This window comes from Moschus berezovskii, chromosome 21 (genome assembly GCF_049115385.1).
Source record: "Moschus berezovskii isolate FMDL1 chromosome 21, NW_MosBer_1.0, whole genome shotgun sequence".
Lineage (NCBI taxonomy): Eukaryota > Metazoa > Chordata > Mammalia > Artiodactyla > Moschidae > Moschus > Moschus berezovskii.
The window spans coordinates 36043558-36065983 of NC_142480.1; the positions used below are offsets into that span (position 1 = coordinate 36043558).

General features: G+C 52.1%; 1 protein-coding gene across 3 annotated transcripts in view; it reads left to right on the top strand.

Moving 5' to 3' along the window:
* The window catches only part of ARID3B (AT-rich interaction domain 3B), a 48985-nt gene extending 32263 nt beyond the window's left edge, over positions 1-16722 (top strand). The window contains exons 5-9 of one of the 3 annotated variants that reach the window (XM_055418155.2): positions 11188-11371; positions 12595-12863; positions 12968-13222; positions 14657-14758; positions 15584-16722. In XM_055418155.2, the coding sequence (XP_055274130.2) occupies positions 11188-11371; positions 12595-12863; positions 12968-13222; positions 14657-14758; positions 15584-15747 (974 nt within the window). In that variant the 3' untranslated portion in view covers positions 15748-16722. Of the gene's footprint in view, positions 1-11187; positions 11372-12594; positions 12864-12967; positions 13288-13404; positions 14536-14656; positions 14759-15583 lie in introns of those variants that run through there. The other 2 variants (XM_055418157.2, XM_088829523.1) reach the window with 2 other exon arrangements.
* Positions 16723-22426: the final 5704 nt, after the last annotated feature.

Here is a 22426-nt window from a genome sequence, read left to right on the forward strand (position 1 = left end):
TATAAGGTTTCTCAGCCTCAGCATATTGATTTTGGGGAATGGATAGTCCTTTTTGGGGGGGCTCTCCCCAGTTTTGATAACCAAAAATGTCTGCAGATATTATAAATGTCCCCGGTGGGGACAAAAGTGTCCCCCTGTTTAGAACCACTGCCATAGAAGGGTAGGAAAGAAGTTGAAGATCAAAAATTTCCTCTGCATAGAAACTCTTCAGGGAAATCGTCTTAGCTCCACTCAGAGAGCAATACCTGAGTGTGGCAGGGCCTGTGTCTGGCAATGGGAGGAACTTCCTGCCTGTAGCTGAGGGCCAGACGAGTGGGTGCTGGACCCTATCCAAGGCTGGAGTGTAGGGACCTGAGAGTTGCTGTAGCTCCAGCATGGGAAGAGTGGAGGCAGAAATGCAGTGGTGTATATATGGTCCAGACAGGGCTGGAAGGACCCTTGTCTGGCCTAGATGAATCAGGTGGCATCAGACTGTGAAGAGCTGTGTTTGGCCAAGAAGGTAGCACTGCAGTCTGTGGCATAGCCGAGTTATTGAAGGGAACACCCAGGGAGTGTCACCAGAGCTGTGCTTTCAAGAAGCTCACTGTGGCAAGCGGTGTGTAGTTGGGCTGAAAAGGGAAGACTGAGGCAAGGAGCCTGTGGAGGTTAGGTTATTCCCTTTAAAATCACAGCGATCTCCTCCCTGGAAGACTCATGTCTGATGGCCTAAATTTAGAATGAGTGGTTCAAGGGGACTGGAAGCAGTTTGCACTTCTAATCATATGAAGCTTTCCTCTTTGCAGAATGGTGAGACCAAGGGCCCCTAGACATTTGTGACTTATTTGTCATTCCCAGACTGGAGTCTGGGGCACTCGGGAGCCCACTTGTGTTAGCTGGCTGGGTGCAAGGAAGAGCCTCATAGACCTTGACAGTGGGTCAGCTGCTCATCCTTCAGAGCTAAGATGAAGGATAAGCAGTTGATTTCAGAGGAGCCCCGGAAAGCAGCCAGAGTCTGAAAGGCCCAGTGATACCCACCTGGGCCATGAGTGGGCTGGGCAGCTTTGACACAGACGCTACACCACAGAGGAAGTGGACCGGGCTCCAGGGGAGGTGGCACCCAGCCCATAGCCCCGAGTGACTGCAGCTGCAGGTGATAAGAGGGCTGTGCGGTGGGAGAGGGGCCTGGCCATAACTGCTGCTTTGTGCCGGGTCTCTCCGGCCTGTTAACATGTTTGGGTGAATTGACTGCAGCAGATGGGCCTTTCAGCTTGAGGCACCTTGGTTTCTAGGCCAGACCGGGTGACTTACACCCTTGTGACCCCTCCCCCCTCCCCCAGCAGAGAAACGTGCCCCAAAAGGCACTTGAGAAGCGGCTGAGGCAGTGCCCAGTCGGGCACCTGTGTCCTGCCTGCCTCAGAACAGCTGCTGCAGCCTGCGGGGAGGCACGTGGACTGAGGCAGGTGAAGCTGGGGCGAGCAGCCATCCTGAGCAAACCCTTCCTCTTCCGGGGCTACAGTTTCCTTATCTCTAGAAAGAGAAGTTTTCCGTTAGACTCCATCTGGAAGTTTCTTCCAAGTTCTCTGTTCTGTATTATGTGTCCATGGTTGTGTCTGTTGAGCTGTGAGCAAACAGTGAGCCACCCTCAATAACAAAAATAGAAGAAAAGCCCCTTGAGCAGTTTTCTATTAAAATAGTTGTGTAAAAACTACACCAGGGGACTCCTACCCCCCACCCCACCCCGCACCGGCCAAACCAAATGCTTCATTCCCTTCCTTGCAGAATCATGTGTTTCTTCCTTTGCTGAGTGAAGCCAAACTGAACTAAACACGTTTCTTTTGCTTGTACTTCCCACACAGACGTTTCTGTGGAAAGATGGGTTAGATTTCAGAGCTCTGATGCCCCCCTTCCTCACCTTTTCCTATGTGTACCAGGTGTGTGTGTGTAAAACACAGACATACACCTTTTTTGTCAAAAAAAAAAGCCAAACATTTGTAAACAAAATTCTTTGACTAATTTAACTCACTGTGGTGATTTCTGAGGTGTTATTTATTCCCTGGTAGATTTTCTAGGGGGTACTATGGGCAAGGGGGCAGGTGCTGATTTGGAAGTCTCATAAGCAAAGGCTTATGAACATTCCTCCCTCATCACTGAGGAAGAAGAGCTTGTTCTCTTGTTCCCCAGGCAGTGAAGCAGAAGTATGATTTCATCAAAGAGGAGGAAGATGATTTTGCTGTTAATTTTATTATTGTTACCCTGTGTACTTTACAGACCCTTTCAACCCATTATCTGATCTGCTGTTCCCCATAGCTCCACCTCTGTGGGATAGAGAGAGCAAAGGTTATCACAGTAGCCGTGAAGAACCAGCCCCCAGGTTAAATGACTCACCTGAGGCCACAGAGCTGCTTTAGCACATGGTTTCCTCATCCCCAGGCCAGGATTCTTGCTCTCACCCACGCTGCCCTGGAGAAACCTGGCCCCTAGCACCAGCAGCTCCATCACTTTCCATTGGCCCCTAGCACCAGCGGCTCCATCACTTTCCACTGGGGCAGTGGACAAGCCTCTGCTCTCCTTCAGCCTTCTAAGCCGCACAGGGACTGTGGCCAACTTGCACAGGTCAGGGCCCAGGAGGGTCTGACAGCATCTAGCTGATAAACATGGGGCACAGGTCTTCATGCAAGAAGTTGTTCATCTCAGGGTAAGACAGCCTGTCTCTCAGGGAAGGGCAGATGTGGCGGGTTACAGTAGCACAGAGGCTGCCGTCTGTCAAGGCAGGATTAGGGGGGCACGGGAGAAGCCCTAACAGTAGCATCATGGGCCCCCTAACCAAGCGCCCACAAGCGAGGATCTCTCCTCCCGCCTCTGTCACAGCTTGGCACACCAGACAGAGGGCCTGCTTGGTCACATGGAAGACAAGTTTTGTTAGGACTTCACCGGAGAACTGCCCTCCCTCCCCCACCAGTTCTGTTCAAGGCTGCACACTGACCTTGGTTTTCCCAAATGGATTGATGGATCTGTTTCTGATGTGTATATGCAAAGAATTTACTGTGGGAAAAGGGCTTGGTCTGCCTCAAAGTGCAATTTGAGTGTTTTTCCTTCTGTTGTGTGCTTATCTATCCATCTCAGGCAAGGAAATGTTCGTGACATATATTGCTTTGCCTCTTGGTGGAGGGAGTTCCTCATATATTCTTTGTACCTTGCATTAAATGGTCTGTGCCATGGACATGCTTCCTGATAGACTAAAATATGTTTGTCTTTGTCGGATAAAATAAGCTTTAGGGCTTCATTTTCCAACTTTATCCCAAAATGACAGTCCAAAATACAAATCTTTATCTCAGGATTAATCCTTTGTTTCAGGCCAGATCTTTTTCTCTCCCCAGGGGGGTACCTGATGTACTAGTACTATGGTTCCCCTCCCACTTTTTTTTTTTTTGACTCTACTGGATCTTCATTGCTGCGTGTGGGCTTTCTCTAGTTGTGGCAAGTAGGGGCTGCTCTGTTATTGCAGTGTGCTGGCTGCTTATTATGATGGCTTTTCTTGTTGCAGAGCACACGCTTTAGGGCATACAGGCTTCAGTAGCTGAGGCTTTCAGGTTCTAGAGCACCAGTATTAGTCGTGGCACATGGCGTAGCTGCCCCAAGGCCTGTGGAATCCCTGGACCAGGGATTGAACCTGTGTCCCCTGCATTGCAAAGTAGATACTTAACCACTGGACCACCAGGGAAGCCCCATGTCCCCACTTTTAAATACCTTATTACTAACCAGTTATCCATGATAATAGGAAGAGATCCCTGGTTTTTGAAAGGCATGATTAATTTGAATAGCTCATTATCATCTTTAAATTCAGCCTCTTCCCCTTCAAAATCATTTATTGGTACTTTTAGCTCTTGGTAAAATTGGGTTGAGGGCTTTCCTGATAACTCAGTTGGTGAAGAATCTGCCTGCAATGCAGGAGACCGCGGTTCGATTCCTGGGTCAGGAAGATCCGCTGGAGAAGGGATAGGCTACCCACTTCCGTATTCTTGGGCTTCCCTTGTGGCTCAACTGCTAAAGAATCTGCCTGCAATGTGGGAAACCTGGGTTCAATCCCTGGGTTGGGAAGATCCCCTGGAGAAGGGAAAGGCTACCCACTAGCCTGGAGAATTCCATGGACTGATAGTTTGGCCTCCTTTGTTCCAAAGTGAACCAGTATTCAGTAGACCGTCCAAGGATTGGTGTAGGGAAAGTCTGAAGCGAGAGTTTGATCCGCTTACACTGTGGGAACATCTACTAGGTCTTGAGAGGCTAGAGGCACAGATGGGCAATGGAAGCTCAGACAGCCATGCACTGCTCAGGGAGAAAGGCCTTGAGTTGTTGGGCCTCTCCCCAGTCACCCCTCCACCCTTTTCCTGGACACTCAGGCCAGTCTGTTGATCAGCAGCAGGCGAAGCAAAGACCTCATGGTCCACCTCTTTCTAACTTCTTAGTTTTCTTCTCTGAGCGTAGTTTTTATGGGAGGAAACAGCACCACCATAACCCTAATTTTATTATCGGCCACAGTAGAGTACAAGACTGCATGTGCTATTAAACGTCACCTAAAGCAGCTGGACTAAAAGCAGCTGGTCTGAGCTAGAGTATCAAGGGTAGGGTCTGAAAGTAGCCTCTCAGGCTGTGGTGCCTCCAGAACTCCATTCATTGCTGGTGGGACTATAAATGGGCATCACTACTGGAAATCTGTTCAGTGGCGTTTACTAAAGCTAAATGAATGCCAGCCCTATTACCCAGCAGTTAAACCTCCAGGTGTATCCCCAGTGGAAATGAAAGCTCTGGTTCACTAAAAGACACACGCAAGAGAGTTCCTAGCAACACCACTCATTATAGGCAAAAACGGGAAAGAACTGAAATGTCCATCAGTGGTAAAATGGACAACTAAATGGTGGCATAGTCCTCTAGTGGAGTAAATACCACACAGCAATAACAGAGAGTGAATTACTGTTGTACACAGCTGGGGTGGCTCTCATAGGCCTAATGTGTAACGCAAGAAGCCATTCACAGAAAACTGTATATACCACGTTCTTCGGTTTGTGATTTTCAAGAAAATCACCTATAGTGATACAGGATAATGGTTACCTCAGAGTGGGGTGGGGAGTGGGTATTGACTGGGAAGGATAATGGAAGAATTTTCTGGAGTGCTGGAAATGTTCTGTATTTTGCTATGAGCAATGGATAGTGGGATGTACACAGCAGAAAAGATCTAGTGGGCTGTATCCTTAAGATGCTCATCTAGGCTCTAGGCACTTGGCCCTGTGTCAGTCAGGCCTCGTCAGTGAGAGATCGTGGTAGAGGGCTGAAGGGTATGTGTAGGACCAGTCCAGTATCCGGATATCTGCGCATCCTTGCTCCACCCTGACTTGTAGACAGTCAGCTCCATTTGCAACTCAGGGGGAAAATATCACCAGTCATTCCCCTACTTGTTCCTGGGGAGCAAGACTAGAGCTGGGCAGGAATTAATATGCAGAAGAGTAAGCAGGAGGCTTGTCTGCCTCTCTGCGTTCCTGCTTAACCGGGGACTTAACTCTTCCAGGCTCCCAGTTTTCTTGACATGCTGTGGAAATGATTAATGATCTTGTTCAAAGTCAGGAAAAGCAGCGAGGGTCCTGGGCAGGGCCACGCCCTGGGTCCTGGACTCTCACCCCTGACCAGTAGGCAGGAAGGCAGCCATGCGCCTTCTGTCCTGGGGCAGCTCTGTCCTGGGTCCCTGCCCCTGATTACTTCTGGTCATCCCTGGAATGTGCCCGCTCTCTGTGGTGGGGAGGAAGTGGTCCTTCCTTAACATGCCCACCGTGCTCGAGGAGACCATCTCCCCGCTCTGCCCTCATCCCTACTCTGCTGTGTCTCCGCAGTCTCAGTGCCCGGCAGGAGAGCCAAGGACCAGGAGCAGGTTTTGTTTGGTTCCATCTGCGCTGAGGGCTCCGGATAGCAGCACTAGTGACAGTGCCCAGCGGCATTCCCACCTCCAAGGGTTAAAGCCCCTGGAGCCCCCGACAGCTTCCCTGGGTCCCAGCCTCATAAAAGCCTTTTCCGCATCTCCCTCGGGCTGCGTCAGCTCCCTGGCTGAAATCTGATAAGGGGCCTCTTTGTTGGAACTGTCAGTCTCCTTTATTGAGGAGGGAACTGGAGACCAGCGGCATTTCTTGGGGTACAGATAAGGCCCTGGATTGCTGTCAGAGGGACCATGATTAATTACCCTCAATCCAAGCTCCTGCTTTGATAGCAGTGACTGACAGCCCACAGGGTTTCTCGCAATGTGCTCCCGCCCACTCTGGGATGCGTAAGGTGGGGGCGGGGATTCGGCCCCCTGCAGGGCCAATACTGGTGACCCACGGAGAGTGCCTTGCAGTGGCTGCTGGCCTCCTTCCTGGCTCTCTGCAGGTTGCTTTGGCTTTTATTGTGGACTGAGGCCTGCTGTCTCTCAGGTGAAGAGGCTCTTTAGATAAGATGTAATCCAGCCCACAGGGTGGGCCAGAACCTCCCCCACTTCCCCCCAAGGCTGGGGGAAGAGGCATTGCTCATGGACTTGAACTTCGAGTTTTTATTCCTAGACTCATAGAACTTTAGAGCTGGAAGTCATCTAGTCCAAATTCCCTGCTTCAGCCAGACAGGGAACTTGAGGCCTGACTATGTCAATCCCCCATCCCCACCTCCCAGCATGATGTTTTTGGTCCTTTTTCTTGTTCAGGGAGGGAAACTCAGCTCAAAGGTCTTCTCCCCCTCTTTTCATAGTTGAGTCTCTTTGGGACACGGAGATGGCTACTAGACCCACTAAACACAGGGCAGACCACAGAGCCAGACTAGTCTGAAGACCCTGCTTCTCTCTGAGTTGTCGAAAGAATCAAAACCAGGGCAGGTTTTATGTCCGGATTCTCTGCTTAATGTAAGAAAGCCATGATGTCATCTAAAGTTGGCTTGCAGAATACAGTCAGCTTTTTTTCTGGTGGGACTGAGGGGCCCACCTGCTCTGGACGCTACTTTTAGGGGTTTTGTGGAGGGCCATCCATGAGGAGGAAAACGCCTGTTCCTCTTACCCGCCGATTCCTGGAACTGGGGTGCCTGGCCCAGGGGCCCCGCTGAGAGAAATCAGTGACCCCTGCGTGCCCAGAGTGGGGCTGGGTGGCAGAGCAGCCCTGGTGTAGAGGAGAGGTCACTCTGGGGATTCAGAGTGCCACTTTGCTCCTAACTCATCTTCTCAGGTCCTGTATCTGCCTGTTTCCCATGCCCCTGAGCAGCTCCCAGCCTAATGCAGTCACTTGCTGTGTGACTATAAAGAGGCAAATTTTTAATGACATTTCCACATCTATGATGTTGTTGTCTTTGAAAGAAGTCATCTCAAATGACTAGACATTTAGTCCAGTGACTGCTCTGAGGGAATCTATAATTCCTCCCTGGGGAGTTGCCTTCAGAGGCAGTTTGAGCCACACGAGGAAATCTGTCATGCTTTATGGCCACTCCTCATCTTCATACAAAATCAGCATAAACCGCCTGCTCACTTCGTCCTGTTTTCCTGGCTTGTTTCCTTGAATGACTGTTTCTAAAAGTAAAACACACCCTTATATTTGAAGATCTACCACCTTGGAGAGAATCAAATGGAAATAGTATAAACTCTGAAAGCTATTCGCCAGTGGAGTTCCAAAGCCATGTGTTAGCTGGCTCTCCAAGGAGACACTTCTGAAGGACGGCACGCCCTCATCTGGGCAAGCCCAGCTTGTTGGTCACTCACTCAACCATGCCTGTTCTGTGTATATCTCAGGCCCAGCCACCCTCCCCTCTTTAACACTTGTCTCCCCTTCTCTGTGGCCCCACTGAAGGACTTCGTGGTTTCTCTACCTTCTCAAAATCCCCAGCTCTCCAACCATTCCTGTGCTGTCGGTCCTCTTATTGTAGGACTCAGACGCCGAGGGCTGAACCACTGGAGTCCTCACTTCTCTAGTCTGTTTAATAAAGGTCGTGACACTCATGAACCTGCCAGTATCCGAGAAGAGAGGGTAGCTTCTGTTCAGGGCTGTCAGCATTAGACACTTACAGCTAGTGACAGACCCAGGCAGGCACACCACCGACAGGAGGAAAATGCATTTTATATTCCCCATTGGTTTAGCACAGAACTGGTTGCTTTGACTCTGAGAAATATGTTGTTTGTTCAATGTGCATGATAGTTTCGCTTATTAAACTTTATAATATTCAAGACATGATGAAGGAAAAAACAGTCCCTGCTTTCATTGAGCTTACAGTCCTCCTGGGATACCAGACGAGCATAAGTGAACTATGTGTAATTATTTGTGGAATTTGTAGTGGTTATAATAGAAATTTGGAGAGGAAAGAAATATATTCGAACCAAGGTAGTTAGAAAATTATTCCTGGAAAGAGTGAACATTGAAGGCCCGTATAAGAAGGATTTGAGCACATCATTTTAGAGTTGATGAAGAGGAAGAGTAATACCCAAAAAATAGAGAACAAAGTTGGGTTGTGGGGTGAGGGTGAGAAGACCCAGCTGATTGAGTGAGAGTAAGTTATTGTGATGTGTTTGAAACACATTATACATAATCTTCTAAGTGGGGGCTTCCCTGGTGGCTTAGATGGTAAAGAAGCTGCCTGCAGTGCAGGAGACCAGGGTTCAATCCCTGGATTGGGAAGATCCCCTGGGGGAGGAAACGCAACCCACTTTAGTATTCTTGCCTGGAGAATTCCATGGACAGAGGAGCCTCGTGAGCTACAGTCCATGGGGTCGCAAAGAGTCAGACACAAGTGAGCAGATAACACACACACAATCTTCTAAGGAGTGTTCGGGAACCTGAGTCATGACATTGAACATGTGAGGTGGGCTGGGTTGGCAATAAGAGTCATTGTGGGTTTTTAAAACTAGGAATTGAGTAACGGGGTGAAAGTGGTGTTTTCATCAGATTGTCTGGCAGTAGCATGCAGGTGGAATGCGTGGATTCAAGGCTGCTGCGGCCTCTAATGGGGAGCCAGTGAGGGTCTGGCCCAGGGTGATGGCTGTAGAGAGCAAACGAGCTTTGAAAGGTGCCTCAGAGGAGGAATCGGTGAGCTTCCAGACAACCTAAAGGTGGGGGAGAGAGAAGAGGAGCAGTCTCCCTCTGAGGTTCCTGCCCAAGACCTCTCAGAGCGATGGTGTTGCTGGATGAAGAGGCAGGGATGGGAAAAGGGAGCTCACTTAGGGGATGAAGGAGAGCTAAGTGTGAACATCAGACCTGGAAGTGTAAAGATGTTCTGGAAGCTTCTGGAATTGAGAGCTTCAGGGTCCTGTGGGAGGGAACCTTGGAAGTAGTACTCCCAGACTCTCAAGGCAAGGCCGTGAAGGCTTGGGCAGAGCAGTTGCAGAGGAGGGAGACCTTAGCCCTGTTCTGCCGGGAGACCAATTTTGCTGCGTGAGACCTCTGTGCTTATGACAGGAATGAAGTCTGCTGTCCAGAACAGCACAGGGAGAAGTTAAAAAGCATGTGCGCTGTTGTGTCTTAGGAGCATGCCGGCAGTCCTCTGACATTTTACCAGTGATCCTTTGAATTTAACTCCATGGCCTTTGTCAGGACAAAGGTCTTCAAGACCTCTAGCTCCCTCCTACACTGAGAAAAGAGGCCTGGGACCACCACAGCAATGCCGTGTGTTTGCGCTCACACTGCTTCTTCCTCATAATCATGGGACCCTTCACTCCACTCTAGCTTGAATTAGCCTATAAAAAGACCGAGAGCAGTGTGCTAGGACTGAGATGAAAATGCCATTCCTTGAGGGGAAAGAAGCAGGAGGAGTTGAGACAAACAGCCCTTCTCTAATCAAGCTGGCCTGACGTCCACCAGGCAGTCAGTGAGACCGCAGCAAGCAGAGTGGGGGTGGGAGGGGGTCTGGCGGGGGGGCAAGGCAGAGGAGGAGCAGCCGGTGTACAGTAAAAGGACTTGCCATCAAAAGGCAACAAGTCTCATACTGTGCCCTGGACGGTGACCCTTCCCGCTGGAATTCTCCCCTCTGACCTCCAGATCATTAATCCCGGGGCTGCCAAATGACAGTCATCCATCACGCCTCCTGACGAGCATCCCGGCTGCCCAAGAAAGGAGCCTGGCCGCGCCCTCCCTGCCGTCCCTGGGTGCTCATTAGTGGGCCTTCCTGCTCCGGGCCAGGTTTCCTAATCAAGTCCCTGACTCCTGTCACTTCCCTTCGGGGCCAGGGGGCGGAAGCAGCTCTGACCCTCCCTCTTTCAGAGGACGGGGAGGGGGTGGAGTGATTAGTGGGGAGAGAATTGTTGAGTGGCTTTTCATCCCCTTGGAGACCTGTGTGCCCAGCAGCTCCTTTGACATGGTGGGGACGGAGGAGAGAAAAAAAACCCATTTCTCTATCCTGTAGCAGAAGAAGAGATGAGGCGAAAACACGGAAGGATGCAAATAAATTAAAGCGTTTATAAACGGCGCTGAGAGCTGCAGAAGAGAAGCCCGGAAGCTGTCCAGGTGGACAGTGGGACAGGCCCTCCCCTGTGCAGGGGTCAGCAAAGAGTTCACTGGGAAAGCAGCTGAATGACTTCTGAAGGCTCTAGAGGACTGAGTTGCCAAATTATTCAGTTCAGTTCAGTTGCTCAGTCATGTCCGACTCTTTGCAACCCTGTGAATCGCAGCACGCCAGGCCTCCCTGTCTATCACCAACTCCTGGAGTCCACCCAAACCCATGTCCATCGGGTCGGTGATGCCATCCAACCGTCTCATCCTCAGTTGTCCTCTTCTCCTCCTGCCCTCAATCTTTCCCAGCATCAGGGTATTTTCAGCTCTTCGCATCAGGTGGCCAAAGTATTGGAGTTTCAGCTTCAACATCAGTCCTTCCAGTAAACACTGAGGACTGATCTCCAGATCATTAGGAGTCATATTGCTAGCAAAAAATAAAATCTTTGAAGTCATGTAGTCTGGCTGTCTTATTTACAGTGGGGAACAGACCCAGAGAGGCCATGTGTTTTACCCAAGGCCACACAGCCTATGAGTTGGACCTATCTTTCTGTTCTTCCTAAGGAGACCTGGCAGCTAGTCTGATAGCTTCCAGGCTTTGGGAGTTAGACTCAAATTACACTTCTGAGCAGATTTGTGAACATATTTCCAACTCAGCAAAAGGTGGGCACGCACAGATGTCTTCTTTCTCTGCCTGAAAATGACCTAGCTCTGTGTTTCTCTCCTTGCACCATCGCAGGGACCCCCATCAACCGAATCCCCATCATGGCCAAGCAGATCCTGGACCTGTACATGCTGTATAAGCTGGTGACGGAGAAGGGAGGCCTGGTGGAGATCATCAACAAGAAGATCTGGAGAGAGATCACCAAAGGCCTGAACCTGCCCACATCCATCACCAGCGCCGCCTTCACCCTGAGGACCCAGTGAGTGGCCCGCGCCCTGTGGAAAGGAAGCTGAGGCTTGTGAGAGGGAATTAACCTTGAGGCAAGGAAGGAAGGAAATTCCACCGTGTAGTGAGCAAGATGGGCGGAATGCCTGAAAGAGCCAGGAGCTTTCTGAGATGAATCCCTCGGTCGCCTAAGTAAACCTGAGAGTGCCTTTTCTCAGGCATGTCCTGTGTGCTGTTGCTTCACCTTTCCGTTTTGTTTCATTTCATTCATTCCATTTCACTGGCAGCCCCACCAAGTAGGTTTTGTCCCTGTTTTCCAGGTAACAAGAACTAAGTCTCAGAGCCTAGATCGTTTGGTCAGGGCCATATCAGCTAGTAAGCAGGCTGAAGTTCATACCTGGACTTCTGTCTCTGAAGTCCACAATCTTTCCAAGATATCATCTCCTACATAGTACCCCCACTCTAAGCCTGGCCCTTTCTACTTGACATTCCGCTTACCCAGAGGAAAGCAGGCAGGCCTCCACTGGGATTGGTGACCCGTTTTTGTACCCATTTGAGTTAATTTGAAGGGTGGCAGGAGCAGGGGGAGCATTGAAGAATGGGGGCCAGAGGGGAATCTGTTCTTTGGGAACTCGGGATGTTGCTCTGTGAAGAAGACAGAAGGATCAGCTGTGTGTGGCTTGGGTGCCGTGTTAAGGCCTTGTTGAAAAGTGAAAGGGTCTTATCCAACAAAATGGTTCCTGCAGAAGTTGGGAACAGAGCGACAGCCAGCAGAGCCATCTTTCTCCCAAGGTTCTTAGGTACAGAACTGCTTTCTTGGGGCCTCTGACACGAAGTGGGATGGCACTTCTAGGCCTACACACAGCAGGAAGAGTTGCACCTGTCTGAACAGCTGACTCAGAACAGTTAGGAGATCAGGGAGCCAGAAAGACATTGCAAAACATGGCATTTCTTCTTTCTCCCAGGGCACTGGAAAGGCGCCACACGGATATGAAACATTAATGATGATAGCTGTTTCCCTGATGAGCCATGACTCCAGTTCCAGCCACATTTAGCCCTGGGTGCAGTTAGGGAGCCTGGGCTGGGGCGTCCCGCTCTCCTGAGGGTTCCTCTTCCACCAGGTTCACCAGATTGTGCTTCTTCGCCCTAGAGGACAGAGCCTGCCCCACAGAGGCCCCTTGCAGAGGATCATCAGCTTACACTGGGCGGTCCTGGCACTGCATTTTGGGTGATCCTTCCTTCCTTCCCTCCATCCAGGTATATGAAATATCTCTATGCCTACGAGTGCGAGAAGAAAGCCTTGAGCTCCCCTGCCGAGCTGCAGGCGGCCATTGACGGCAACAGGAGGGAGGGCCGGCGGCCCAGCTACAGTTCCTCCCTCTTTGGCTACTCACCCACCGCCGCTGCCGGGGCCCCTGCCCTCCTCTCCCCACCCAAGATCCGCTTCCCCATCCTTGGGCTAGGCTCCAGTGGTGGCACCAGTGCCAGCGGCTCTCGAATATCCCCGGCAGCTCCTCTCAGGAAAGGTCTGCAGGGTTCTTGGGGGAGAAGGGACACCAAGCTCCCCGGGTCCAAGACTCAGGTGGGAGGGCGGGTTGTGGGCTGGGTCCAGCTCTGGTGCCTTTATCAGGTGATGGAGTCCCGGTGACCACCGTGCCCGTGCCAAATCGCCTGGCTGTGCCTGTGACTTTGGCTGGCCAGCAGGCCAGTACTCGGACGGCCACGCTGGAGCAGCTGCGGGAGCGGCTGGAGTCAGGGGAGCCTCCTGAGAAGAAGGTGTCCAGGCTGTCAGAGGAGGAGCAGCGCCTGGTGCAACAGGCTTTCCAGCGCAACTTGTTCAACATGGCACGGCAGCTGCCCATGAAGATCAGGATCAATGGCAGGGGTGAGCAGCAGCCTGTGTGCCAGGCCCTGGCTCCATTCAGGGCGAATTCACATCCGGGGACTGGGGTAGGGGCCCTCCAGTTTCTGCTCCCAGCTCTCTCACCCAATCCGCAGAAGGATCTGGGGGCCAGGGAGTCACCTGGGGGTTCAGTGGCCACAGAGACCTCAGTTCACCAAGCTGAGGTCATTTTCCAGGGTGTCTGCAGTTCCTCAGGCGTGCCCTGTTCTGTAGCAGAAAGGAAAAGCAGTTGTTCAAGGAGGAGGAGCCGGAGACCTTCAGGGCCAGTTGCGGGGTCTTCCCTGTCCACTTCTGCCTTTTGATCTGTCTCAGTTAAAGGGCTCACCCTTCCCCCCACTGCCCCCCCACCTGGAAGAAAAACTGCGCCTCACTCCCGAGGCCCAGCAAGGGGCCAGAGCTGCCTCAGGCCGGCAGCCAGTGGCCCTCAGGAGGGAAGGGAGGAGGAAATACAAGTTTGGCAGCATAATTGACATCTGTCCCTTGCCCTCCGCATTTTTCAGATGCCCCACCTTCTCATCCCTACAGCCACATCCCCACACCCCTCATTCCTGTTTCTCCCCTTTCCCCCTCACATATTTCTTTGCCATTCTTGACTCTCTCAGAACAAACATGAGCAGGCTTGTGTTGGGGGAAAATCAGGTGTGAAGGTAGCTGTGCGTATTCCCAGGCAGCCCCTTCCTGTCCCCCTCTCCCCTAGCAAGGAGCCCAAGGAAACTGGAGATGGTGGCCTAGACAGCAGGGCTCTGCCCTGTTCCCTGCTCAGGCCAGCTGCCCCTGGTCATGCACAAGCCAGAGGCTAATAGATGAAGCAGCTCTTCTGGAAGAATTCTTGGCTCTTGACATCAGGAACGGACAGAGTCTCGGGTGGGCTGGGCAGAGGCCTCGTGTGCCAGTGCCTGCCGCCTTCCATAGACCATGGATGGCTCAGATTGAGAGGGAGTGACAGGCACTGGACAGGCAGACCCCCTCTTTGAGGACCTCCCAGCCTAGTTAAGGGGAGGAGGAAGCCAGTCCTCAGTGGATGGGGCTGGTCTTAGTGATCTCCGACCCCGACCCCTCCCCCCATCCTGGCCACCCCATCTGGTGGATAATGGGTGCTCAGGGTTTGTTCAATTGCACTAAACATGTCAGTGCACAGCTTTGAGCCAAGGTCAGCCTCCTTCCCAATGTGACCCCTCTTCTCTGAGAGCATAGCGAGCTGGGGAAGTGAAGTGGGTCAGTGGAGAAAGCAAGCGATAGGATATTGACCAGCCTGTGTCTCCTGCCAGACCTTTCACTGGGAGAAGGTTACACGGGTGCTTTCTAAATCGGAGGCCTCAGCCTGCTGCGGCCGGGCTGGGAGGGTAGCCAAGCCTCAGAGGGGATGACAGAATTGCCCAAGGGCTTGACCGGGCCTGCTGTCTCCCTTGTCCCCAGCAGAGGACAGAGCAGAGGCCTCAGCGGCAGCACTGAACCTAACCACAAGCAGCATTGGGAGCATCAGCATGTCTGTGGACATCGATGGTACCACCTACGCAGGTAAGGGAGGTGCAGGCTGGCAGCCAGTCTCGGTGCGGCTCCCTGCAAGGCCCCCTCGCCCCCTCCTGTCTGAACACCTTCCCAGGGGGCCTTCCTTTCTTGTTGTCTCAAAGTTCCAAAGGTAAAGTAGTTCTGGATGAGGAGGACCAAGGACTGCTAACAGGATGGCAGGTCCCCCTCCACCTGTGACGGAGTCATAGAGACCCCTTGTCTAACCCTTTTTTGACCAATGGTTGGCTCATTAATTAAAAGAAATGTAAGGAATCATGATCAACTCCATCCATGCCTTTAACATAGTATTGTAAACTAAAGCGGAGCTTCCCAGTGGCACTAGTGGTAAAGAACCCGCCTGCCCATGCAGGAGACGTAAGAGACGTAGGTTCTGTCCCTGGGTTGGGAAGATCCCCTGGAAGAGGGCATGGCTACCCGCTCCAGTAATCCTGCCTGGAGAATCCCATGGACAGAGGAGCCTGGTGGGCTACACAGTCCATAGGGTCACATAGTGGCTCAGACACCGCTTAAGCGACTTAGCACACACAACCGCCATTACAGTCTTCCTAAGCACAGGTCTCCTTTCTTTGACGGGTTCATTTCTAATCTTCCTAAACGTGGTCTGGGAACCCTTTCCTTAGAGCCTTTGGGGCCTTTCAGCAAATTGACTATCCGCCTCAGCAGCTTAGACGCACCTGCTGGCAGGGCAGTGTCAGCACCAAGTGCAGCAGCCTGGAGCCTCACCCAGAGTTAGGCAGCCGTGATATGGTGAGGGACTGGACCCCTGCACCCATCCCTGCTCACACTGCCGTCTCCCCTCCCCCACTCACTCAGGTGTGCTGTTTGCCCAGAAACCTGCAGTCCACCTCATCACAGGATCCGCCCCCCAGAGCATCGGCAGCAGCTCCAGCAGCAGCAGCAGTTCTCACTGCTCACCAAGTCCTACCTCATCCCGGGGCACCCCCAGCGCAGAGCCCTCCACCAGCTGGTCCCTCTGAGGGGCAGGACCCAGCTCCACACTCCCCACTCTCCCTTCGAGAGCGGTGGAAGTTGATGCACAGAATTTACCTCATCTCACGGAGCCCACATCAGACACCATTTGGCCAGATGTTGAGAGTTTGGACATATCCGTCTGCCCAGGCTCCATCAGGTCCAGCTGTATTTTAGAGGCAGGGAGAGGCTGGAGGGGCCTGACAGGGCAGCGTTGTCCAATCAGGGATTGTCCTGGAGAACTGGGCGGGGTCTGTGGGCGTCCAGCTTCCTCCAGGGCTCCCAGGCCCCCTCCCATCCCGGGCATAGTGTATCGACAATCTGTAAGCTGACACAGGGCTGGAGGCTCTCCACACCCTTTCCCCTTTAATTTATTTCTCTTCCCCTGCCTTCTGCTGTGACTCCAGGGTCACTGGTCTCTGCCCCTGCTCAACTCCCCCATCTTTAACTCCCATGTGGGGCTGCTTGGAGCCAAGAGCACACCTCTCTGGCCCTTCTCTGCTGAACGTGGGATGGGGTCCTCCAAGTCCACCTTGCCTACCATGTTTGGTTCCTGGAGTGTGGGTCCCTCAAATTCATGTCTTGAAGCAGTCCTCAGGGCCCCATATCCCCTTTTAATGGTTCCAAGCAAGGGCTGATAAGGGCAGTCCTCAGGACCCAGGGCCTGCTGGGGATCTGCCAGGGAGAGGCAGAGCCCCTGGGGCAGCCCAAGCAGGCCCTGGTACCCACTCCACTGGCCCTTTTCTGATCCACCCAGACCTCACGTGCCCCCCCGCCCCCCTCCATTGGTCCCTGTTGGCCAGCTCTCCCAGGAAACAGCCGCTTGTCCCTCAGGCCCCACCTCTTCTCGGCGGGGGGACCATCTCAGCCCCTACATCCCCAAACCTGCCAGTGTCAGGTTCATTGAAATACCTCAGATTTGTAATTGTTGATGTTTGATTCTTCAGGAAGTATTTGCATCTCTGAAATCTTTTTTATATGTGTTTGCTGACTTTTGTGGTTTTTTTTTACTTTAAAATTTTTATTGTTGTTACTGTAGCACCAAAGAATTGAAAGCAGATGTCCCCCAAAGCCGAGCAAATGGTTTGGTACCCCAGCCCCTCTGGCCCTTCCCTAAGATCCCCAGTGAGGAGGAGGGGGAGGTGGCGGGAGAGATGACTCAGGGATCACAGCGGCGGGAGGAGGTGGAACGGAGGGACCCCTCTCACACAGGTTGGGTCCTGAAACCACACTGGTTGTCAGGGTGGCCCTTGACCCATTTCCCACCAGAGTGGGACAGTCCCTCACCGGGCTAGGGGCAGGGCATCTCCCCTTCACTCAGCGTTCCCACCTCAGGGCAGGTGCAGGCCATGGAGACCATGAACCTTGCAGGGGTCGAGCTGCCCCAGAGGGTGAGGAGATGCTGTGAGAGCTCTGTCTCTCCTCTTGGACGCTGGGGTGAAACAGGCTGCTCCTGTGTCATAAAGAAGAGGTGATTCTCACACACGGCTCGCCTCTCAGTCTGTGACATCATCCGGCGGTAGCAGTGGGAGGCCGACGTGGACCCAAGCCCACACACGCCCCATGCTCCGTCTGGCTAGGAAAGGAAAGGGAAATCAGACACTTGAGCACAGAACACATACCTCAGCCCAGTGAGCTGCAGCGTCAGTGACTGCATCTCCTCTCTCTCCCCTAGCCCCCCACACCGCCTCACACACACATACACACAGCCCCATCCGCTGGGGGCTGACCCTCTCCTGGCCTCACCAGGCCGGCACAGGGCTGGGCAGAGAGGGGCGTCTGGTGTCTGTGTCAGGGAGGAGCCCGGTTGGCTGGCGCTGGGCCCACTTGGACGGCATCACAGACATTTGGCCAGTGTGTCTTTCTCAGGACTTTGGTCACGAAGGATGGACCCTTGCCTCCCGGAGGACACAGGGACTGTGTGCTGTGTCTTCCTGGTTGTTGGATCCTCTCCCTTTCCCCGGGCAGCTTGCCCAGCCTCACCCTCTCATCAAGGCCTCGCTGCCTTGAGGGGCAACAGCAGGGTCTCAACCTGAAAGCCAGAGGGTAGGCATGCCAGCCAGTGCCCCCAGAATGGAGCCCTGAGCCAAGAAGAGCTCTCCGGACAGTGCAGCCCTGAGGTCACATGGCAGCCATTGACCGGGGCCGCTCTGTCCCCTCCCCTTCCCCATCTTATTTGTATTTAACCAGGAAAAAAATGTGATAGCACATGGGTAGCCTAGACAGTGGATGAATACCTCAGAAGTCCTCTTGCAGCAAGTGTCTGTATATGTTGTGGTTATTTTCTATCTTACATGTTCTCGAATGTTTATATTTCAATAAACCTCTACCTCTTCACACAAGCAGGACATGGGTGCTTTGGCTCTTTCACTTGACAGTATTAGGAAGAGGGCAAGGGACTTCCGAATAAAAGGGGCTAAATAAATTACTCCTCTAATCCCTTGATTTTTCCTAAACTTTCTCTTCACTGCTCACTCACTGTTTCCCCAAAGCACTTACTCTCAGCCTGTCTTCTGTATTAGCTGGGTGCCTCTGTTACTACATGACCACCCACGCTGACCCCTGGCATCACATCAGGGTCCCAGCAGGCACAGGGCCATGAGCAAGCCCTCTTTCAAATCCTGCTGAGTAAGTACAGTCCCCACACTTACAGAGCTCACACTCTTGTCTGGAAGGCACACGTGACTCTCCACAAAACATGATTGGAACCCATGGGCAGGTAAATGCTGGAGCAGCTCACTAGGGAATCCCTGGAAGGCTTCCTAGAGGTGGACATTTCAGCAGGAAAATAAAGTTGCCAACTGAAGACACGAGGAAGAGCAGACGAACTGATCCACGTGGTATCAAAGGACCTGGCATTGGGGAACTGTGGGCAGTACTGGTAGACAGAAGCATGCCTGGGGCCAGGATGGAGCCCAGGCTGAGGGATTTGGGCACTATCCTCTGAGCATCAGGACACTGCTGACATGTTTTGAGGAGGGCATAGGCTTAGAAGCTTTTCTAGAAGGGTGACCTGGAACTGGGAGACATTCTAGGTGTGGACACACTGGGACACTGCCACTGAAACTGAGGCCTCGACCCAGGCTGCTCGGCACTTTTCTCTGCCACAGTGCGCAGCCTATGGGCACAACCTGGTCCTAACAAAACTACGGGAAATGGGCAGAGAGGTGAAGCACTGGGCAGGTTTGTGATGTCCTCCTCCATCCACAGCATACGCCTCACCTGTCTGTGGCCTTTCTCTGCCATTTTGGAGTGCTGGAAGGTGAGAGTGACGTTGGGACAGTCTTGAACCTCTCACTGATTTTAGAAATTTTGAAAGAAATAACCAACTCTTTAGTACTTTACTTATTAACCCATAATTGGGATAACACGTCACAGCTTACTGTGACACATCACAGGGCTGCCACGTGGAGACTCAGTGGGCCTGTTACAGGAGGAGGCCACCAGGTGAGAAGCGGCATGGTCCAGAAACAGTGAAATAGAAACAGCATGGGGTGAGTGGGAGGCGACATTGAGGGAGAGGTGGCAGCTGAATAAGCCTCCAGTTAGAAATGGAGAATCTGGGAGGAAAAGGCACCAGGCCTGCAGTTCCATTCCACTCTAAATTAACAGAAAAAATATATATATATATACATATATATATAAAATATCTAAGACCTTGAGAAAAGAGTTCTTCAGACTAGACCCTCCAAAAAAAAAAAAAAGTTCATCAAAAGATACCATAAAATAAAAAACTGGAAGGAGATACTTGCTATACAGAACCAACAAAGGAGTAGTGGTCAGAATTTTTTTTAATGTTTATTAAGGCAAAAGCAGTCTTAAGATCAAACCAGTCAATCCTAAAGGAAATCAGGCCCTTATTATACAGAGCAAAGTCAGAAAGACACTAATACAGTATATTAATGCATATATATGGAATTTACAAAGATGGGAACGATGACCCTGTATGTGAGACAGACACAGATGTAAAGAACAGACTTTTGGACTCTGTGGGAGAAGGCGAGGGTGGGATAATTTGAGAGAATAGCATTGAAACATGTATATTATCATATGTTAAAATAGATCACCAGTTCGGGTTCGATGCATGAGATAGGGTGCTCAGGGCTGGTGCACTGAGATGACCCTGAGTGTTGGGATAGGGAGGGAGGGTCAGGATGGGGAACACATGCAAAACCGCCATAATATTGTAAAGTAATTAGCCTCCAATTAAAATAAATTTAAAAATTTTTAAAAGAAATCAGGCCTGAATATTCATTGGAAGGACTGATGCTGAAGTTGAAACTCCCAATACTTTGGCCACCTGATGCGAAGAACTGACTCATTGGAAAAGACCCTGACGATGGGCAAGACTGAGGGCAGGAGGAGAAGGGGACAACAGAGGATGAGATGGTTGGATGGCATCACCGACTTGATGGAGATGACTTTGAGCAAGCTTCGGGTGTTGGTGATGGACAGTGAAGCCTGGTGTGCTGCAGTCCATGGGGTCGCAAAGAGATAAGACTGAGCAATTGAACTGAACTGAAGACAAAAGTGAAAAAGATTGAGCAGATGGGGCAAAGTCATAAACAGATGTTCTGCAGAAGGGGAAATAAAATGACTGGACATCAGTGATCAGGGAAACATACAGAAAAAAACATTCACTGTCATCAGATTGTCACAAGCTGTAGTCTTAAAATACCAGGCCTTGGACTTCCTTGATGGTCCAGTGGTCCAAAACAAGGGACATTTGATCTCTGGTCCAGGAAGAGTACACACTCTAAGGGACAATTAGACCTTTGCACCACAACTGTGGAGCCCTTACGCTATAGAGTGTGAGCACTGCAACAAGAAAAGTCACCACAATAGTAGCCCCTGATCGCCACAACTGGAGAAAGCCCACCGGCAGCAATGAAGACCTAATATGGCCAAAAAAACTAAACACCAGGCCAAGATGGAGAGCTGTGGGAGCTCTCAGATTGCTGGGGGGAGTGTAAATCAGCCTAACTCTGAGAGACACTTTGGCTTTTCCTAGAAAAGTGGAACTTGAACATGCCGCTGGGCCCAGCAATTCTGCTACCAGGTTTGTAACCCAGAGGAAATCTGCACGTGTGCCCTAGAACGTGGGACGTGTGTAGCTGGCAGTGATAAGGAGGCTGTAAAAGTCCCAATTACTGAATATTGGTGTGGGCCAGGTGTGCTTTTAAGTTCTTTGCAGGAGTTCACTCGTTTGCTTCTCTACACGTTTATGAGACGGGAGGTACGGAGAGGTTGAGTAACCAGCAATGAGGTCCCAGAGTGGAGAGAGGAGCAGTCAGCGGCAACGGAGTCCAGGGTCTGTGCCCTAACCACGAGCGAGGCAAAGCACTCTGTCCTCAGGTGTCTCATGTAACACTAAACCCACAGACGTGGGAGGCAGTGACTTTGTTCATTCTGCGGATGAAGAAACTAAAGGGCAGAAATGTGCACGAGGTCACATGTAGTGAACGGCAGGCTGGGAACAGACTTAACGCAGTTGTCCCACCTCTCCCGCATGTGCCTTCTTTCACTTAGGGCCGGGGTAACCCAGCGCGGTGATGAGAAGGAAGCAGGGCGTAGAGAGTGGGTCTGATTATCGCTCTGGCCCAATCGTCCCCTCGCCGCGCACAGCAGGGAATCACCTGAGGGACTCCAGCATCCCGGGGACCAGCTTTCCCGGCCACTAGCCGCAGCCTCCCTCACCTCATTGGCCAGGGCTGGGTATGTGCCTTCCGCGCAGCCAATGGGGCGAGGGGGCGGGGCGACTGGGAAAGTCGCGCGGCGAGTGGAGGGGAGCCCCCAGCGCAGACCGCGTCTCCGCCCGCGTCCCTGCGAAATGGAGTGCAAGTTACTGCCCGCAGAGAAGGAGGAGTTGGTGGCCTGGGGCTTCTGGAAGAGGTTTGTCACCACCACCGGAAGGAAGGGGAGAAGGAACCGACCAGACCAGCAGGACTGGGAAGGGTGGGGCCACCCGGCTGCACATGGAGACGGTGAGTACAAAGCCCCGCAGGAGCCGGGACACAGGGACACACAAGAAGGCCAAGGGTGGTGGAGTGGTCTGGGCCGAGGGAACAAGCCGGAGCCGGGTCTAAGATAAGCCAGTGGAGGGCAGTGCTTGGCCTCCAGGGAGGACCTTTTGAACAGGGGGCAGTCCTCTGGTTTGGAGGCATTGACGATGTCTTCCCTGGTAAGGGGTCCAAACAGGTCCATGTGAGCGGAAAGGATGGGTATTTACTGTCCGACTCCAGAATGTGTGGAGGAGCCCTAGGGCGGTGGGACCTCAGGCTGGCCCCAGGAAGGGTCTGGAACCCAGAAGCACTGCTCATGGAAGGTATTTTTGCCCTCCCAAAGACCAGCCCAACCTGCTGCCTGAGCTACACAACAAAATGAGAGGACCAAACCAAAGGTCAAGTTTATGTCTTCTGCATGCATTAGACCCCCTGATGTGTGTGCTTAGTCGCTAAGTCTGTCAACTCTGCGACCCCATGGAGCCCGCCAGGCTCCCTCTGTCCATGGGGATTCTTCAGACAAGAATACTGGAGTGGGTTGCCATGCCCTCCTCCAGGGGAATCTTCCCAACCCAGGGATGGAACCCAGGTCTCCCACATTGCAGGCAGATTCTTTACCATCTGAACCACTAAGGAAGCCCAAGACCCCTTGGGCTGAAGCAAAATCTCTCTATCCCAATTTAAA